At 44.8% G+C, this 19,554-nt stretch overlaps 1 protein-coding gene and 1 long non-coding RNA gene across 2 annotated transcripts in view; one reads left to right on the forward strand and one right to left on the reverse strand.

The window, feature by feature from the left end:
- Positions 1–19,554, forward strand: part of LOC307219880 — a 47,677-nt gene that overhangs the window by 3,176 nt on the left and 24,947 nt on the right. The window lies entirely within an intron of this gene.
- Positions 7,035–17,131, reverse strand: LOC307219869 (DGAT1/2-independent enzyme synthesizing storage lipids-like). Its single transcript, XM_079983393.1, has 7 exons — positions 16,668–17,131; positions 16,120–16,491; positions 14,154–14,318; positions 12,243–12,433; positions 10,519–10,579; positions 8,864–9,003; positions 7,035–7,232 (listed from the first exon to the last, which is right to left on the reverse strand). Exons 2-7 carry the CDS (start codon positions 16,394–16,396, stop codon positions 7,128–7,130), a joined length of 939 nt encoding a protein of 312 aa, XP_079839519.1. The 5' UTR covers positions 16,397–16,491; positions 16,668–17,131; the 3' UTR covers positions 7,035–7,127.

The raw sequence follows: 19,554 nt of genomic DNA on the forward strand, positions 1-19,554 counted from the left end.
ATTGGTCCAACAAAGAAGGTGGCATGGAATTTACATTCGACCCAGGCAAATCTTTGGCAAAGGAAGGTGCCACTAGGAATGGAAGTACCTTTGGCATGACCTCAGAGAGAGGCTTGAAATCTAGAGGCTGAGATGGGGGAAACAATATTATGGTATTTTTAAAAGCAGCTAGGTGGCGCTGTGGGTTAAAGCCTCAGCGCCTAGGACTTGCCGATCGAAAGGTCGGCAGTTCGAATCCCTGCGGTGGGGTGCGCTCCCGCTGCTCGGTCCCAGCGCCTGCCAACCTAGCAGTTCGAAAGCACCTCCGGGTGCAAGTAGATAAATAGGGACCGCTTACCAGCGGGAAGGTAAACGGCGTTTCCGTGTGCGGCTCTGGCTCGCCGGAGCAGCGATGTCACGCTGGCCACGTGACCCGGAAGTGTCTCCGGACAGCGCTGGCCCCTGGCCTCTTAAGTGAGATGGGCGCACAACCCCAGAGTCTGTCAAGACTGGCCCGTACGGGCAGGGGTACCTTTACCTTTACCTTAGGGGTTGCAACAATGTGGGAGCATTCACAGAGACAACGGGTGGTTGGAGCAAAGCATTAGAGAGCTTTCCAACTACAAAGGAGAGCATTTGGCAACCCCAGAGGTGATAAACAAGCAATATATATGATAAGAAGGATGGCCAGGAGGACAGCGATCATTATCACCTTCATGTGAGATCTTTATGGCCCAGGATGCCTGCCTGGGGAAGCAACTGGCAGTGTACGTGACTGGTGAAGAAAGAGAAATGGAACAGGGATGCAGAGGTGTGGATTGATCAAGAATCATATCAAAATAGTTTAAACCCAGACAACGCAATGCTTTCATTGCTGACACAGATGGCTTACTCTATATTTGTTATAATTCCTCATAGCAATCCCACCTGATCACTACACTCCATCTAGACCTAAACAGAGTGCAACAACTATAGACTGGTCACCAACACCTCTTTTTTGTCAAAGGAATAAGATACAGGGATGTCTTCAGAAAGTTGTGTAGTTATTTATCTATAGGACATCTGATAAGATGGTGTTCAACATGGTGGGCGGTGCTACTGCGGGGCAGGCACCAGATCCAGCTTCATAGCTGAGTTGGCTGTTTTTGTTAGATCTGTGATGGGATAATGAGCTGCTTGTGCGTAAAAGCTTGATCCCTCAGAGATTACTCAGTGTAGTAAATCTCTGCCTTGAGCGGAGCCCTTTGGCATGGCTCCGTCAGTCGCTGGTAGAATCTGACAGTGGGCGTCTACGGAAACGTTTCCAACATAAAAGCTGTTTAACGGAAACGTGTCTCCTGGATTCTCTACATGACAGTTTCCGGCGAGGGATGGGGGTCCCTAAAGGGGGTCCTGCTACCTCCTCACTGTTCTCACTGGAAGTATCCCAGAGCCTCCCCTCCGACTCCCTTTCCCTTGGAGCTCCTGCTCCCCCCCTACTGGTTCCCTCTTCTGCTGCAGTGTCTCTGGTATTCTCCGGGAGCCTTTCCACCACCTGTTCTTCCGATGGCAGTTCCCTGACATCCACCTCCCCCCCAGGGCCCCCTTCACCCCCTCCCGCCTCTTCTCCTACTGGCGGTAAGGATGGAAAGCCCCGGAAGGAACTCTTCTCATCATCAGAGGATTCAAACACTTCTAGCCACGGCTTTCCGTCTCTTTCCCCGTCTTCCTCTCCTTCATCGGAATCTGTTTCCTCCTCCACCCCTGACTCTGGGAACCCTTCAAACTCCCCTTCCTCATCTGTAGTCCCAAAGTGTTCCCTCCTAAATTGTGCCACGGGTTGTGGTTTTCTTGGGAAACGCCGATGAAACGTTTCTATTAAAATCTCGTCATTGACTTCCTCTGCCGGTACCCATGTGTTTTCTGACTCTTCCTCCCCCTCCCATTCTACCAAGTATTCCACCTGATTTCCCTTCCACCTGGAATCAATGATTCCTGCCACATCCATGTTGCGTTCTCTCTCTTCTATGACGGGTGTCTGGGTGACCTCCCTCTCATGTTCCCCCCACTCACGTCCCTCTCTGTACGGCGACAGTAATGACCTGTGAAATACTGGGTGCAATTTCATGTGACTGGGCAATCGGAGTTTGAATGCTACTGGGTTGACCTGTTGTATGACCTCAAAGGGTCCCAACCGTTTGGGTCTCAATTTCTTACACCCTCCCTTGAACGGCAGTCCTTGGGTGGATAGCCACACCCGGTTACCCACCCTTATGGTTTCACCTTCCCTCCTATTTCTGTCTGCTTGCTTCTTATATTCTTCTTTGGCTTTCTCTAAGTTGAGTTGGAGCTGACGGTGGATCGCTTCCATCTCTTCAACAAAATGTTCCGCCGCCGGTACACTCCACCTCTCCCCTCCTTCTCCTGGAAATGCCCGAGGATGACACCCATAATTTGCCAGAAAGGGACTCATCCCTGTGGACACGTTCTCCACGTTGTTGTAGGCAAATTCTGCCAGAGGTAACTTGTCTACCCAATCATTTTCTCTGTCCTTTACATAACACCTCAGATATTGTTGCAACACCCCGTTTGCCCTTTCTGCCTGCCCATTTGTTTCTGGGTGTCTGGCGGTGGAAAAACATACCTCCACGTGCAGCAAGCTCATTAGCTTCCTCCAGAACCTGGAAGTAAATTGTTTCCCTCTGTCGCTGACCACCCTCAAGGGGGCGCCATGCAACCTGAAAATATGCTTTACAAACAACTTTGCGGTTTCTTCCGCTGTGACTGCATGTGAGCAGGCTATAAAATGGCACATCTTAGTTAATAGATCCACCACCACCATGACAGCTGTTTTTCCTCTGGATTTTGGCAGATCTGTCATAAAATCTATGGATACCATCTCCCATGGTCTTTCTGGTGTGGGTAAGGGTTCTAAGAGCCCCGCTGGCACCCGCCTCTCTCCTTTTGCTCTCTGGCACCTGTCGCATCCCCGGACATACTCCCGTACATCTTCCCTTACCTTGGGCCACCAAAACTCCCTGGTAACTAACCACATGGTTTTGTGCTGCCCGAAGTGCCCCGCCGTGGGGCTGTCGTGTAACTGTCTGAGCACTCGGCCTCTTAGTTCCCCATCTGGTATGTAGAGTGCTCCTTTGTAATACAATTTTCCGTTCTTTTCCTCAAAACCCCCTGTGTTCTCCCCTGTTCCCCTGAGTTCCCTGAGCTTTTCTTGGGCGTATTCATCGTTCTCGGTACCCTCCACCAGTTCTCTTTGCCCCACCAATGCCGCCCCACAAACCCAGTGGTCCTCGGGGATGATATGTCTTTCCTCCGCCGCTCCCTCCCCCTCCAAGTACTCAGGTTTTCTGGAGAGAGCATCCGCCCTGACGTTCTCTGGCCCTGGCACGTAACGAATTTCAAAATTGAACTTGGAGAACTCTTGCGCCCATCTTACTTGTCTCTGGTTCAGTACTCGGGCCGTTCTCCAGTATTCTAGATTTTTGTGGTCTGTCCGCACTTGAACCTTGTGCTGCGCCCCAATCAACAGGTGTCACCATTTCCGAAACGCTTCATGGATGGCGAGTAATTCTCTGTCGTATACTGTATAGTTCCTCTCGGATTTGTTCAACTTCCGTGAGAAGAAGGCACACGGTCTCCATTCTGACGTATCTTTTCCCGGCTGTAGGAGCACGGCGCCCACCGCTCTGTCTGACGCGTCGGTCTCCACTCTCATTGGCTGCTGCAGATCCACGTGTAAGAGTTGTTCTTCCGAAGCGAACGCCCTCTTTAACCTTTCAAACGCTTGCTGCGCTTCTTCCATCCAGACAAATTTCTTCTTACTGCTGAGACAGTCCGTGATGGGCATCGTTAAGTGGGCAAAGTTCTTGATGAACTTCCGATAGAAGTTTCCGAAACCCAAGAACCTTTGCACGTCTTTCTTAGTTTTCGGTGGTTTCCATTCCAGTACCGCTTGAACCTTGCTAGGATCCATGGCCAGCCCCTTGTCTGACAACCGGTACCCCAGGAATTCCACCTCTCTGGCGTGAAACTGACACTTCTCCAGTTTCACCCACAGCTGGTTTTCTTGCAGTTTGCTCAGTACCTCTCGTACATCTCGCACATGCTGCTCCTCATTCTCTGCGTACACTAGTACGTCATCTAAGAACGCCACGCAGTTCTTGTAAAGCAATGGTCCTAGGACGTGATTCATGAATGATTGAAAAACGGCCGACCCCCCCTGGAGGCCGAAGGGCATAACGAGGTATTCAAAGTCCCCCAAAGGGGTGAACATAGTGGTTTTCCACTCGTCTCCCTTTCTCATACGTATCAGGTTGTACGCCCCCCTTAGGTCCAACTTGGTAAAAATCTTCCCCTTCCTCACCCTGGTCAGAATGTCATCAATCCTGGGCATGGGGAAAGCCACTGGTTCGGACACAGCATTTAGGGCCCGGATGTCTACGACCAATCTCGGTTTATCTGTATTTTTTTTGTCCACAAAAAACACTGGGCTACCCCCCACCGCTCGTGACTCTCTGATGAACCCTCGCTTGAGGTTTTTGTCTATAAACTCCCTTAACTCCTGCATCTCTCTGTCTGACATTGCATACAGCTTGCCCACTGGCAACTCCTGGGAGTAAGTTGATTTGACAGTCAAAGGGTCTGTGTGGGGGTAGTTTATCTGCTTCTCTTTCGCTGAAGACGTTAGCTAAATTGGCGTATTGTCGTGGTACCCTCCCTGGGTCTATTACTTCCATCCTTGCTAGCATGGCTTGGGTGCCTACTTGGCTCTCCCTCTCCGTGCAATATGCCAGGCAGTGCGCTGACCCAAAGGAAACCACCCTCTGGTGCCATCCCACTAGCGGATCATGCAGCGCTAGCCAGCTCATTCCCAAAATTATGGGTGCTCCCCCCAAGTTGGCTATGTTAAACGCTATCCGTTCTGTGTGCCTTGCCACCCTCATTATCATGGGGACCGTCTGCTGGTTAACAGCTCCTCCCAACAACTCCCTCCCATCAATCGTGGTCACCTGCAGAGTGTTATTTAAGGGGATAGTCTGTATCTGGTGTTCGGCTGCAAACTCCTTACTCATAAAGTTGCAGGAGCTGCCTGAGTCCAATAGAGCCTTCACCTTTAGTGGGTGTCCGTTTGCCAGCTCTAGCAACACCTCTATTACAAGAGCTGGTCTTGGGGGTTCTGGCGTGGGCACATTCACTGTTCCTTGGCCTGGCTGCTGTGCCCCGATGGTGGCAGCCAGGCGTTGGCTTTTACTTGCTCTTTAGCTCCCTCTGCCTCCCCCCCAACAGCTCCCGCCATTCCTTGCCATTCCTTTCTTTGCGGACAAACTCTGGCAAAGTGACCTGGCTGTTGGCAGAGAAAACATTTCTTGGCACCTTTTCCCTCCTTCTTCCGCCCTTCACTGGGGTTTGAAACTGTGTGTGCGCGCGCGCTGTTCCAATTTCCATCGGCTCTGCTGGCAGGGAAGGCTGCTCTGGAATCTCTGGAATGCGGAAATCCCTCCAACGCTCCCCTTTCCCTTCCCGCTTCTCCAGGGCTCTCGCCTCCTGGCGTGCTCCTATGGCCAGCACGGATTTAGTCAGATGGTCCATAGACTCCACCCTGGGCGCCCGGGAAAGTTCGTCTTTCACTGCCGAAGATAGTCCTTCTTCGAACAGCATTTGTATCGGTTCCGCTGACAAATCCCAACCTAATTTATGGATCAACATGGTGAACTCAGTCCAGTACTCACGGACAGATCGGTTCCCTTGTTTACACGCCATTAACTGTCTGCGCGCCACTCCCTGCTCAAATCTGCTGGAGAACATCAGATACATGGTGCGAGAAAACTTCCTTGTGTCCTTTAGGACCTCATTATTGGCTGCCATTAGGGGTCTCACCCAGTGTTTCACCCCGCCTTCGAGATGGCCAATCACAAACGCTACCCTCGATTCCTCATCAGGAAAATCATCAAACTGCAGATTGAGGGCATATTGCATCTCTGTCCTAAAGGCTTGATAGTTCCTGGGATCACCCCCAAACTTCTGCACCAGTCCTGGCACCTTCCTCGAGAGTTGGGTGGCTTTTCCCTTTTCTGCATCCTGAGCCCTCCTCTCCTCAAGCCTAGCCGTTTGCAGAGCTAACTGGACCTCCAACATCCTGTACCTTTCTTCCAGGCTTGGACTGGCTGCAGCTGCTCCCCCATCTCCAGCTCCGGCTGGGTTGCTCATGATGCCTCTCCTTGCACAAGCTGCTTTCAGAGACTGTCAGATTGCTGTGATGGGATAATGAGCTGCTTGTGCGTAAAAGCTTGATCCCTCAGAGATTACTCAGTGTAGTAAATCTCTGCCTTGAGCGGAGCCCTTTGGCATGGCTCCGTCAGTCGCTGGTAGAATCTGACAGTGGGCGTCTACGGAAACGTTTCCAACATAAAAGCTGTTTAACGGAAACGCGTCTCCTGGATTCTCTACGTGACAGTTTCCGGCGAGGGATGGGGGTCCCTAAAGGGGGTCCTGCTACCTCCTCACTGTTCTCACTGGAAGTATCCCAGAGCCTCCCCTCCGACTCCCTTTCCCTTGCAGCTCCTGCTCCCCCCCTACTGGTTCCCTCTTCTGCTGCAGTGTCTCTGGTATTCTCCGGGAGCCTTTCCACCACCTGTTCTTCCGATGGCAGTTCCCTGACAGATCAGTCACTTTTTTCACCAATTCCAGCTGTATTTTTCTCTCTCTACTTTTCTTGCTATAATTTTAAAATGATTTGCATTATAGGGCTCAAATATTGGAGCACCCTTTTATAAACATAAAAGAAGTGCCACTGTTTTAATACAGGTAATTTATAGACATTACTCTTTCACATGTAACATTATTTCATGTTTAGTTAAACACTCACCTTCCTGTTATACTGTTCGATTCTGCCTCTACTAGTGCAAGTTCCCCAAAAAGGGAAATACTGGGTGTATTGCAGGATAGGGCAGGAAAGCACTTGTACGTCTTCAAAAACGTAGGACCTTCTGCACACAAAGCAGGTGCTGAGCTACTGAGCTAGGGACCCTTCCAAATAATTCATATACAATCCAGCACAATTCTGTATATATCAACTTAGCTTTAATAACATAAGTATTAATGCTTCCTATTACAGACACTTTCTCATAAACACTGCAACTGATTTATATGGACTAGTTAGCTTTGTAATGCTTATCAAATCGTTCTGAAAGAGCTCTTAATATATTTCCTGGCCTTTTTTGGTGTTTATCCCGAAGATTTTCAAGTGCAATCTTTGCCTGTTGAAAGAAAACCAGAGGAATACATTGTGTTATAGGAATAGATTGCAAATTAGGTATTCACAGTTATTAATATCTGTGAGGAAAAAGCTAAAGGGATCAGAACCAGAGGCAACCCATTTATTCCAGCTATAGAAGCACAATATGTGACTTCTTTCTGGGATACACAAATGAATTTGTACACAGAGATGTGTTGCATGAGAGTCCTTGTCTCTCCACCCTCAAAAGTGGTTTCTTCAACATGGAGGGTTGGGCCAGAGCAGCCAGGGTGAGGAACCCCCACTAGGAAACTGCTCATCTCTCAGTGAATCCAGCCCACTCTCTGTATGTTTACCAAGAACACTGTATGAGAATGGCAGAGAAACAATCAAACATATGTGCCTTGGGCTGCTTTGTACACAGTAGCTACCTTGCATGGTTGTTACAATGTAGGATAAAAGGAGCGAACCTCAGGACAACCATGGCATAACCCCTTGCAGAAAGAAATTTCTTATCTGCCCCTTTAAACAGGCAATCAAAACCTGAAACTTGATGCAGCAAGAAAACAAGCAGAAAGTGCTTGGAGAAGGATCAGGCATACTAAACAATGTTCCCACCCCGTTCCCATTAGCCACCAGGACCCTACATGCTCCTCCCCTTAGCCCCCTCCCTTTGGGACTCAGCTTCCCAAGTTTTCCTTGAGGAAGGGGGGAAGTGTAATATCCCCTGCAGGAGCTGGTAGAATAAGTCATGCAATGTAATACCATACAAATAGTATCTGTGTTTGACCTTGTCTTCAGTGAAACGGCATCTCATTTAGGAGCTTGCTGATGCACGAGTAATAACAAATTACAAATATGTTGCAGGTTCAGAGTTGATAGCTTGGTAGTTGGTCAGGAATTATGGCACCGTTTAACAAAGCTGTATCTCTTAAACACACATCAGTGTATGCATGCAACACATATCAATTATCTTCCTCTTCAACCCTCTCCATATCCTCAAAAATTAGCATTGGAGGTACCTTCTCAGGCAGATTCTGGGGCACATAGTGTAGGGTTGCCATATGTTTGGGAAATCCCAGACATGTCCTTCTAGGGCCACCTGGGATGTTTCTTTTTTCCATTTTAAGGAAATATCCGAGTTGGGGGGGGGATTTGTGCGCGCGCTGTTTCAGGCGCCTACGTGAGTGGCTTTGGTTCTGTTTTGCGCCTGTGGGAAGTTGGGGTGGGGAGAGGGCAACCGCCCCCCCAAAAAATCTCAACTTTCTGACCAATGGCCCCAAAGAAGCTCAGCTCAACAACTTTTTATGCAATTGACCAAAATTTTCATGAGGTGCAATTAGAATAAGATCTATTATTTGATTATTTTGTATTGTCCACCCTAGTATAATGGGAAGAAGAAATCCCATTGCATGAGCAGATCTATCTTCGTACCACATAGTTTTTTTCCCCATTTAATTAGTCTCAACAAGTTAAGGAGAGGGAAAATTGAGTGATGGGCATAATGCACAAAAGTATATATAATGAACCCTATATCAGGTCATATAGAATGAGGAAATCAATATGTACAATACAATTTAGAGCTGAAAGAGAGAGAAACCAAGAGGAAAAGAAATATTCTGCTTTAAACTTCCAAGTTTAGAGTTAACTTACTCTTTCAGCCAGCTCTACAGCTGTTATATTTGGATCATATGGGATGGGTTCTCCAATAAATGTCCTCAATTTCACTGGAAATCCTCCGTAAATGGGAAGAAGCATACATCGAGTTTTCTCATACAGCCATTTTGTCAGCCCTGTGTATGAAATGGAAGAAGATTCTGAAGGAAAGCGACACCATATCAAATCTGAAATTAGTTGACATTCTCAGTGTTTAGCAATTGCAATAAATAGGAAGAGAGGAAGAGTTAAATTATATGAGTGCTTGGGAAAAGAGATACAGTGGTACCTCGGGTTACGAGCGCTTCAACTTACTTTTTTTGGGTTACGAAGGATTGTAACCCGGAAGTAAGTTTTCCAAGCTCTCGGAGGACATTGCCTGGAGGCAAACCCAGACATCGGCAGAGCCTACGGAGCTGTCAGGGGCCTCCCCGAATGCAGGGAACCAAGCCCTGACATCTGCGCTGCCTAGAGCGGCTCCGCGAATGCCGGGAACCAAGCCCCGACATCCGTGATGCCTAGAGCGGCTCCGCAAATGCCGGGAGCCAAGCCCCGACATCCATGGTGGCTGCAGAGGCTCTGCGACTGGGCTCCAGGAGCTCTCTGAGGCCTCCACGAATGCCAAAAGCCAAGCCAATTGTGATTGTGGAAGAGGACCCTGAGCCCCCTCCAAACAGTGAGTTTGGAAATAAATTTTAATTCTTTTAATTCATCTAAAATACTGTCTTATTTATTTTATAGTACAGTACATTGATTATTGCCTTCATTTTATGGATCAATGGTCTTGTGAAACAGTTAAATTTGTGTTAAATTGCTATTTTAGGGGGTGTTTTTTCATCATCTGGAGCGGATCAATCCACTTTCCATTACTTTCTGCTTCAGGTTAAGAACGCTTCAGGTTAAGTACAGACTTCCAGAACCAATTAAGTACTTAACCGGAGGTACCACTGTACAAGATATTCAGTCAGCTCTTCTCAGCTCTTTGCAATCAGTCATAAGTTGTGTACAATAGACTACAGAATATGGTATGTTTCCTGTTCAGTTCCCCTCCATTTTAGGGTTGCTCCCACATTTATCAATTACAGCTTTCTGTTAAATCTAATAGAAAACTAAGCGAGGGCATGTTCACTCAGTACTGAGGCAGGCAGCACAGTTTTGCAGATAAGTGGACATGGAATAAAATATATTAAGTAAAGGTAAAGGGACCCCTGACCATTAGGTCCAGTCGTGACCGACTCTGGGATTGCGGCTCTCATCTCGCTTTATTGGCCGAGGGAGCCGGCGTTTGTCCGCAGACAGCTTCCAGGACATGTGGCCAGCATGACTAAGCCACTTCTGGCGAACCAGAGCAGTGCACGGAAATGCAGTTTACCTTCCCGCTGGAGCGGTACCTATTTATCTACTTGCCTTCAAATTGCTAGGTTGGCAGGAGCAGGGACCAAGCAATGGGAGCTCACCCCATCACGGGGATTTGAACTGCCGACCTTCTGATTGGCAAGTCCTAGGCTCTGTGGTTTAACCCACAGCGCCACCCATGTCCCTATAAAATCTATTCGTGAGTAGTAAATAGATATTCTTTTTAAAAGATCATTCTATAGTATTAAAATGTATATTGCCTGAGATCTCTTGATTAACCAAGGTATTTAACTTACTTGTCTTTCCAATGGTCCTGTATGCTTCACAAATGTTTTGTGTAAAAAGAGGAATGATGGGCTAAAAAAAAAAAAGATGAAACAAACATGAAAAGAAAGGTGAGGAGTGGATAATTATTTTGTCCAAACCATCCTGCCTTTATTTTTGTTATGGACTATGAAGAATGCTTCACATCTGAGATTATAATGAGAAGCAACTCATAAATGATAATGTAATTGGCTTTAAAATTCCTGACACATTTATTCAAATATCTCAGATGAAGAAATTCAGAAGCTGTCCTCCAGATTTTCAGGAACTGAAGGGGAAAAAAGAATTTCCTGGTTTGCCCTGAGGGGGAAAGGAGGCCAGGTTCAGCCAACCGTCCGCTGCATTTTGGAGTTTGGCGGCAGCTCGTAGGCAACGAGCACCCAAAAAAGGTCTTGGGGATGACCAGGACTCTGAGGGCTCCTGTGGAGGTCAAAAACGAGTTCCCAACGGGTCTGAGGTTCCATTTGGTGCTGGCCTAACCCGGCTGTCAAGCTGTGATCTCTGGGCTCCAGATAATAAAACCAAGGGAAAGGGATTTATTACACTGGTCAACAACAAATTTGTTGTCTGCGTTTTTTCAGTTGATTTAGGACGAATCTGATGCGCTGAATCCAAAAATCACATTGGTTTTGCTCAATCAGGTCAAGTTTTTGATTAGCAGATTTCCCAGAAAATAAAACCAAGGAAAAGGGGATTTATTATTCAAGTGTCTTTAGCATTTGGATTAATTTGGCGAACTTCCAGGAGAACAAAAGGGGAGTCTTCTCTAAAATTGGTGACTATCCTGCATGGGAACCAGATGGCTGAAGCATTGAAGGAAACAAAGAAAGTCTGCCATCGGAAATAAAAGGAGGGGGACGGGGGGATAAGAACTTTGAAAACTTTCTTTTTCAAGAAAAAGCATTCAAACTTTTATACTCCTCCCCCCTGGATTCAACTGGCGGAAGCTATAGCATCTCAGGAACTATTGGCAGACAATTTGGCTTTAATTGAATTGAGGCAAAAAGAGATGCTTTTATGATTTAGATCTATTGCTCAGCAATCTGGTGAAGCAATAAGGGATAAAATAATTGAGGCACTTGCAAATCAAAAGCAGGAGGTACATCAAGCTATTGATCATGCTTTCAGGGTTAAATCCCCGTATGCTAAGAAGAAAACATTTCCAGGAGATTGTATGGTTCTTTTTTTATTCTAGAAATATCAAAGACTGAGTGCTCCAGACATATTATGAGAAGGATCTTGAAATAGATGATGACTGGCAGCATTAAGATAAATTCTGCAGTGTAATATGTTTTGATGGATTCAATAATGGCATACTGAATAGTAGTTTTTGTAAAATATGCAGGGATTTATGATATGTAAAATGAACTATCAAAGGAGAAGAAAGGAAGTCATTGACATCTTAAGGATGTAAAATGAGTATTTTAAACATTAAAACAATTTTTTTTAAAAAAATTATATATAAAAAAGAAAGATAAAAGGAAAATGCTTGTTTTCTTTTTAAATGTCACCAATTTCAGTAGGTTTGTTTTAAAGCAGGGGTGGGGAGACCTGTGGCACTCCAGATATCATTTGACCCCCAAACAGGATATTTGCCATCCTCAGCTTTTTTGGATGCTGGATCAAGGATGTCAACACATTACGTCTTATCTAGGATAATTGTGAAGGCAATGCAGATTGCACAAAGATCACTCACCACTTTCGCCTCCAAAGCTGCCTGAGCAAAACCTGTGCGTTTACCCCACATTATGCAGTAATCGTGACTATACAGTGCTTCTCTACCTCCACCAGGTGCAATGCCCAGTAAATGGCCTTTCTTCATTATTTCCACAATTTCAGCTTTCTTGTAAGATTTCAACCTGATCACATAATAAAACATCTGCAGCCCTGAAAAAAAATAAGCTCCAAATAGAAGAATGCTGTTTTTTGTGAAACTTATTTAGGAAATACTGTGGATACAATACAAGTGCCATTATTCCAAAGATATTGCACTATTATGGATCACAAGCATAGCTCTCTGCCATCCATTTCAACTATGATTTCATGGATGGGGAATTTCAATCCCTTTAGGGTACAGAGCTTTTGGATACAGTAGACACACACACGGGAAGCGGGGGGAGGAGATACACAGATGGAACTGAGGAGACTATGCTGATGGAAAACTGCCATCTCCAGCAGAGACTGGTACACAGATATATGGGTGGAGGTTATATGCTGCATTAATTAACCTAGTGGAAAAACTCCAAACAGCGCTCTGTGCTACTGGGCCTCTTTGGCCTCCTTCCTTCCTTCCTTCCTTCCTTCCTTTAAATGACCTTTCTGTGATGTCATAGTTTCCTGGTGTGGCTGCTGTGTGCGTGCAGAGGAAGATGATGTGGGGGGAAAGGCAGTGGAGGACCATGAACACTACAGCAAGGGTGCCACATGTGTTTGACTGCAGTGTCACATGGGGGCATAAAAGCTGTGTGTGGGAGTGCTTGATTGGCCATGTGTTTGGGTGGGGCCATGTTTTCTGGGATCTGTATGCAGATTTGGTGATAGGTTGGACTTGCTATGAAAGCCACGGACATGTCTTTGGGGCTTCACTTGGGCTTCTGCCCTTTTCCTTTGCTGTAGCTTCCACCCCATCCCAGCTGCCACCCAGTGGTGTTTGAATACAGAGGATTTTGCACAGGTGGTTTGCTAGTGCAGATGCTCCCAAGCAGAATCCCATACTTTGCATTCTTCTTTCCAGTAAGGAATATCCCATCTTTACTAATGACAGAAATTTGCAAAACGCTTTGTACTTGAGGAAATCATCAACACCCCAAAGCCTACGTCTTGCCCTGTTCTGGTATTAAAGTGAACAGCAATTATTACAGTTGCAGATAGGTAGCCGTGTTGGTCTGCCATAGTCAAAACAAAATAAAAAAATTCCTTCCAGTAGCACCTTAAAGACCAACTAAGTTAGTTCTAGGTATGAGCTTTCGTGTGCATGCACACTTCTTCAGATACACTGAAACAGAAGTCACCAGACCCTTCTATATAGTGAGAAGGTGGGGAGGGGTATTACTCAGAAGGGTGGTGGGAATGGGTGATTGGCAGATAGCTGTGATGAGCCTGTTGACGACTCTTAACGACTGCAATAGGTCATACAGGAAAAAGCAAGGGGTGAGAAGGTGAAAAATGGCTTTGTCATGTATAATGAGATAAGAATCCAATGTCTTTGTAGATTATTACATGAGAGCTTGTAGTCATAGCATAGGAATCAGATGACACATTATCCAGATTGCTCAGTTTTTAGATCTCTGGGGAAGAATGTAGACAGAAAAGCACAGCATTTCTTCATGGAGACCATTTCTGCTGACTCAGTTGTGAATTGGAAATAATTATTCATCCTGCAATCATTCTCTTTTACTAGCAATGACTTGGTGCGAAAGTACCTTCATCTGCATTAACTAAACTATTTCACCTGTTGCTGCTATTTTATTTATCAATTGTTTTTACCTGCTTTCCTCATATACAGTTTTATAATTTAAAGCATTTTTTTCATAGCTTATAGCATTGTTTTATGTCATATTTTACATGTTTTAAGTAAAAAAGCATGATTTAAATTTAAATAATTTACCTGGTATCCAATACGCAACATGATGAATTAATGAAAAGCACCCTCTCCCCGTCTTTAAAAAATATCTAGCCACAAATAAGGCATAGCCGAGAGGAGCAACTCCATGATGATAAATAATAATCCCTGGTCCTTTAGGGAGATTTTCCATGCCAGTAATTTCATAACCTGAAAATAATACGAAATGCAACAAAGAAATATCGCAACGATTACTGGAGAAAATCAGTGTGGTTCAGGGGGAAAAAAAGAAATTTAAGATCAGGTTAAAAGCTCTGTTATATGCTTTTGAATTATGGAGTTGGAGGAGACTCTTGAGAGTCCCATGGACTGCAAGAATATCAAACCTATCCATTCTTAAGGAAAGAGCCCTGAGTGCTCACTGGAAGGACAGATCCTGAAGCTGAGGCTCCAATACTTTGGCTACTTCATGAGAAGAGAAGACTCCCTGGAAAGGACCCTGATGTTGGGAAAGATTGAGGACACAAGGAGAAGGGGTCAACAGAGGACAAGATGGTTGGACAGTGTTCTCGAAGCTACCAGCATGAGTCTGACTCAACCGTGGGAGGCGGTGGAAGACAGGAGTGCCTGGCATGCTCTGGTCCATGGCGTCACAAAGAGTCGGACACGACTAAATGACTAAACATCAATGACAATATGCTCCAGCATTCTGGATGCTAGGTTGTCATCCACATGGATCAAGACTTTCTCTGTGGTGGTCCCTTAATGAACGAATGAAGGGATTTCTCCTCTCGTGGAATGTTCCTTCCTTGCTTCCTTTTGAGCACAGCTGGAAACATTTTTGCCCAGTCTTTGAGTGAGCTAAAACTGTGTTTTGCTGTTTTAGTCTGCTTTAAGCTTTTATATGGGGTTTAGCCCTTGGGATGGTTTAATATGTTGTTTCAACACTTACAGTAACATGAGACCTGTGGGAAGCATTGAGAACATATAAAGAGTCCTATGGATCAGGCCAAAGGCCTCTGTATTAGACCATCCTGTTTCCCACAGTGTCCATCTAAATTAGTTGCCATCACCACATCCTGTGCTGGCAAATTCCATAGTTTGTGTACATACAGTGGTACCTCGGGTTACAGATGCTTCAGGGTACAGATGCTTCAGGTTACAGACTCTGCTAACTCAGAAATAGTACCTCAGGTTAACAACTTTGCTTCAGGATGAGAACAGAAACTTGAGGCAGCCTATGGCAGGAGTGCATTCGAGTCCAGAGATCACAGTTTGACAGCCGGGTCAGCCTGGCAACAAATGGAACTGCAAAGCTGTTGGGAACTCACTTTTGACCTCCATAGCGACTACAGTGGTACCTCAGGTTAAGAACTTAATTCATTCTGGAGGTCTGTTCTTAACCTGAAACTGTTCTTAACCTGAGGTACCACTTTAGTGGGGACTCCTGCTGCCGCTGCGCCGCCATGGTGCGATTTCTGTTCTCATCCTGTAGCAAAGTTCTGTAACCTGAAGCGTCTGTAACCCGAGGTACCACTGTACATAGTTGCTAATAGTGCCTCTGTGAGGGGTAAACAACATTCTCCAGGTTTCTTTAGGGGAAGAAGCGTACTTAAAATGTGGTTTAAATGTATGGTGTTTATGCAGCCACCAGCTGACCCTTTCCTTTGTAATCTGTCTTATTTATTTATTTTATCATTTATTAAATTCATATAACGCCCTCAGGGTGTATATAAGGAGGAGGCTGGCTCAGGGCCTTAGTTTCATACTTCATAAAATGCTTTGTTTTTCTTATTACATAAATAAATAGCCATGCCCCTGTTTTGATCCTCATATAGCCAACCCAAACTTGTAGCTGTTGTGACTCTGAGGGGGGTTCAGAGGTCCAGTCCTGATTCACTGTGGCAACTATTGTTCCAGTGCTTCAAGCCTGAAATTCTGATCCTCAGTCCTATGAAATTATAATGACTCATAAGGAAGAATTATTGCTATGAAAGAAACTTTTACTCACCATGCCATATCTTTCCATATATATCTGCAATATGAGCAAAAAACTTCCTTGGCTTTTTCCAAATTTTGCTATGAGTACCAGTTTCTTGGTGCTTATTCAACTTCTTGTAAACATATAGCCCAAATGAGCAAGCACAGCCAGCCCAATATATATCTATCATTAATGAACAAAGCAAAATCAGAAGCTTACGAAACCACCAAGGGTGAACCACTGGGCTCAGGTATTCTAAATAAGGAAAACTAATCAAGTTTTGCAGCATTTGAGTAAACCAGCTCATTGTTTCCTGATCTGAAGCACCAAGCGTATGCCAATGAAATAACTATATGAAGTGAAATTTTCTTCAGTTGTGATGCTATTTCCCCCACTGTTTACCTGGAAAACAGAAAATGCAGTACATTGGTTTGATCTGTATGGTTTGATCAGTATGGTTTCAAATAGAATGAGAGACTTTGATGAGATTCCTGCATTGCAGGGGGTTGACTAGATGACCCTTGGAGCCCCTTCCAAATCTACACTTTATGATTATCTGAACAAAAACTTTTACTTACATTCCTGGTAAGCCTAAATTGCCTTTAATTCAGTCACCTCTCTCTGGAAGCAGCAGAAGTCTTGTCTGGTGCACTTTTTTGTAGGCTAATTTCCACCCCTATGGCGACATGTCCCTTTATGTGGCAGTTTAAAGAGACCCTGATGGGTGTGCCATCCGAATGAGGAAACGAAGAATTGTGAAAAAGAGGGAGGCTTAGAGTGCCTGCTACTTGGAAGTTGTAGCCATTTGTAATAAATATAACTGATGAGATCACACCTACAATAGCAGTCATATTGCAGAATAACATATTGGGTCACAGAAAACCAGTTATTGATGTAAGGAGGAAAGGTAGGAATTGTGACAAGATATGCATGTAAAAGGATCATCCTGCAATACGTAAACCTTAATAACATGTCATGTTTACAATATTGAACCTTAGCACTGTAAAAGCTCTTCCATTGGACCTGCCATTTAATTCTGCAGCAGCATGCGTATGTGGATTTCATTAACACCTACTCGGATTGAATACTGAATCTCAAGTAATCATCCTCAGTCATCAATCCTACACTAATAAACTTGACTCTACTTGTGCTCTAGGCATTGTCTAAGATCTCCAATACCATCTGTTTGATTGTTTGGTTAAATTCTGCCATGCTGATTTTTCTGCAGGCAGCTCATCAAAAAGCTTCTTCACTCGTTGCTCCTGCAGTATGCTTTGCTTTCTCAGGAGCTCCAGAAATTCCAGGTTGACATGCTTTGACATCAAAGCGTCTCTGGCTTTCGGTACATGTTCAATATTGTCAGGTGGGGGTCCAACATGCATTCGTCAGTTATGTCAGAGCAATACTGTAATCACATACACATATGGTGGTCTTAACGTTTATTTCTCAAAAAAACATGAAAGTGATATGAAAGTAGCTAAGACAAATGTGCCACAGAAGCCCACCAACCCTTGCAAAGGCCGAATAGGTAAAGGTTCTTTTGGCATGTGGGTGGAGGAAATAAAAAGGCACCTGTTAGGATGGATAGTGCAGAAGGCAGCAGAAAGAATATGGGAAATAACTGCTTCAAAATTTTACAACTGGGATAAATCATTCTGGATATTCAGATATATGATTGGGACAAGGGGTTATTTTTTTGTAATCCAATAGCCGAGGGTTTTGTGGGGGGAACAAACCAGTGTATTGCATCACTTCTAGTTATCTGGAGGTAGAGGGAGAGTGGGGAAGATAGTGGCAAGGTGGGTGTGATTTAAACACATCAATGGAGCCACTCCAGTGATCCTGCTTGTTTGTTTGTTTGTATGTTTGCTTATACCATGCTGACCTCGCTTCCAACTTGCCTTTCCCCCTCTACCTCCTGTTAAGCAGCAGCAATGTGACCAGTCAGATGAGCAGCAGTGCCCCTTCACACTCTGCCAATGCTGTAACCCATCATGGTGCAATGCAGTGGCATGTAAGAAAATGTCTCCTGCAGTTGCTATGCCTCCTTAATTGCTATGTACACCCACACCTCCAACTATGCTGGTGTGATTTTGAAATGGGCTGGCACACCCCATTAAGGTGATATTCAACCTGCATTGTTGAAACTCTCACTATGTGGGCAGTCAGAACTTCAATCAATGATGCTATCAGGATGACAAGAATGGAGCCACTTCTGAATGAGTACCACACAAAAATTGCAACAAGTATGATTGATTTCCCATGACTGCTTACTTGAATATTTTCTGTATATATTTCTGCAGCTTCCATTATTCTAGCATCATTATTTTAGTAAAAAGAACTAGTCACTTTGAGGAATTTTGTCAAAAAGCAGGATATGAATCTAAATAAATTAAATAAACAATTTAAAGATTAAGAAGCATACCGTGACCAAATTTTTACTGTATTTTTCGCTCCATAAGATGTACCTGACCATAAGAGGCACCTAGTTTTTAGAGGAGGAAAAAAGTAGAAAAATATTATGCGCAGAGCGTGTAAGTGGATCTCGATTTTCTTGCTTTAAAGCAAGCAAATCAAGAGCTGCTTACTTGGCTTCTGTCCTGCTTTGCACAGCTCTCACTTTGCTTGCTCATCCCTTCAGGGGCATCCCTCAGCTTGCGACTGCAGCCTCAGCCGAGGGATCCCTCTGCCGTCCAGTGCTTTCGCTCCATCAAACGCACAGTCATTTCCCCTTACTTTTTAGGAGTAAAAAAGTGCTTGTTATGGAGCGAAAAATATGGTATTTCCATGGCACAATCTATGTCCATGGCACCATGCAAATGACCATAATACTGTGAGTCATCATCAAGAATATCTACCTCCCAGCCCTATAGTTACACACCCAATGATTTTCAAATCGAAAGCTTGGGCCTTTGTTCACATCATCTTCAGAAACAAATGCTCAACAAATTCTTGAATCCTGATCAGCCTACTCTGGTATTCATAACTGAGGCTATGGAAGAAAGAAATCAGCTAAGATGGGAACTTGAGTCTTTCAGGAGCTAAAAGATAAAGGAAATAGTGTGTGTTTGTGTGTGTGTGTGTGTGTGTAAAAGCCTGGTTGCTGCATTCACTCTGGGCAGCTTAGAACATAAAAAACACAGCAACACATCATCAGTTAAAAACTTTCTGCTGCAGGGCTGCCTTCAGATGTCTTCAGAAAGTTGTGTAGTTGTTTATCTATTTGACATCTGATAAGAGGGTGTTCAACAGGGGGGCGGTGCTAATGTGGGGCTGGCGCCAGATCCAGATTCATAGCTGAGTTGGCTGTTTTCGTTAGATCAGTCACTTTTTTCACCAATTCCAGCTGTATTTTTGTTTTCTCTACTTTTCTTGCTATAAGTTTGAAATGATTTGCATTATAGGGCTCAAATCTTGGAGCCTCCTTTTATAAACATAAAAGAAGTGCCACTGTTTTAATACAGG

This window comes from Podarcis cretensis, assembly GCF_951804945.1.
Source record: "Podarcis cretensis genome assembly, chromosome: 7".
Classification (NCBI taxonomy): Eukaryota; Metazoa; Chordata; class Lepidosauria; order Squamata; family Lacertidae; genus Podarcis; species Podarcis cretensis.

What these genes read in the sequence shown, in the direction of transcription:
- LOC307219869 (XM_079983393.1), bottom strand. Translation starts at nt 16,396, where the DNA reads ATGAGCTGGTTTACTCAAATGCTGCAAAACTTGATTAGTTTTCCTTAT. An exon ending in TGTTGCGTATTGGATACCAG is followed by an intron (nt 12,434 to 14,153) that starts GTAAATTATTTA and finishes ATTTTTTTTCAG; the next exon opens with GGCTGCAGATGTTTTATTAT. An exon ending in CAGCTTTGGAGGCGAAAGTG is followed by an intron (nt 10,580 to 12,242) that starts GTGAGTGATCTT and finishes TTTTTTTTTTAG; the next exon opens with CCCATCATTCCTCTTTTTAC.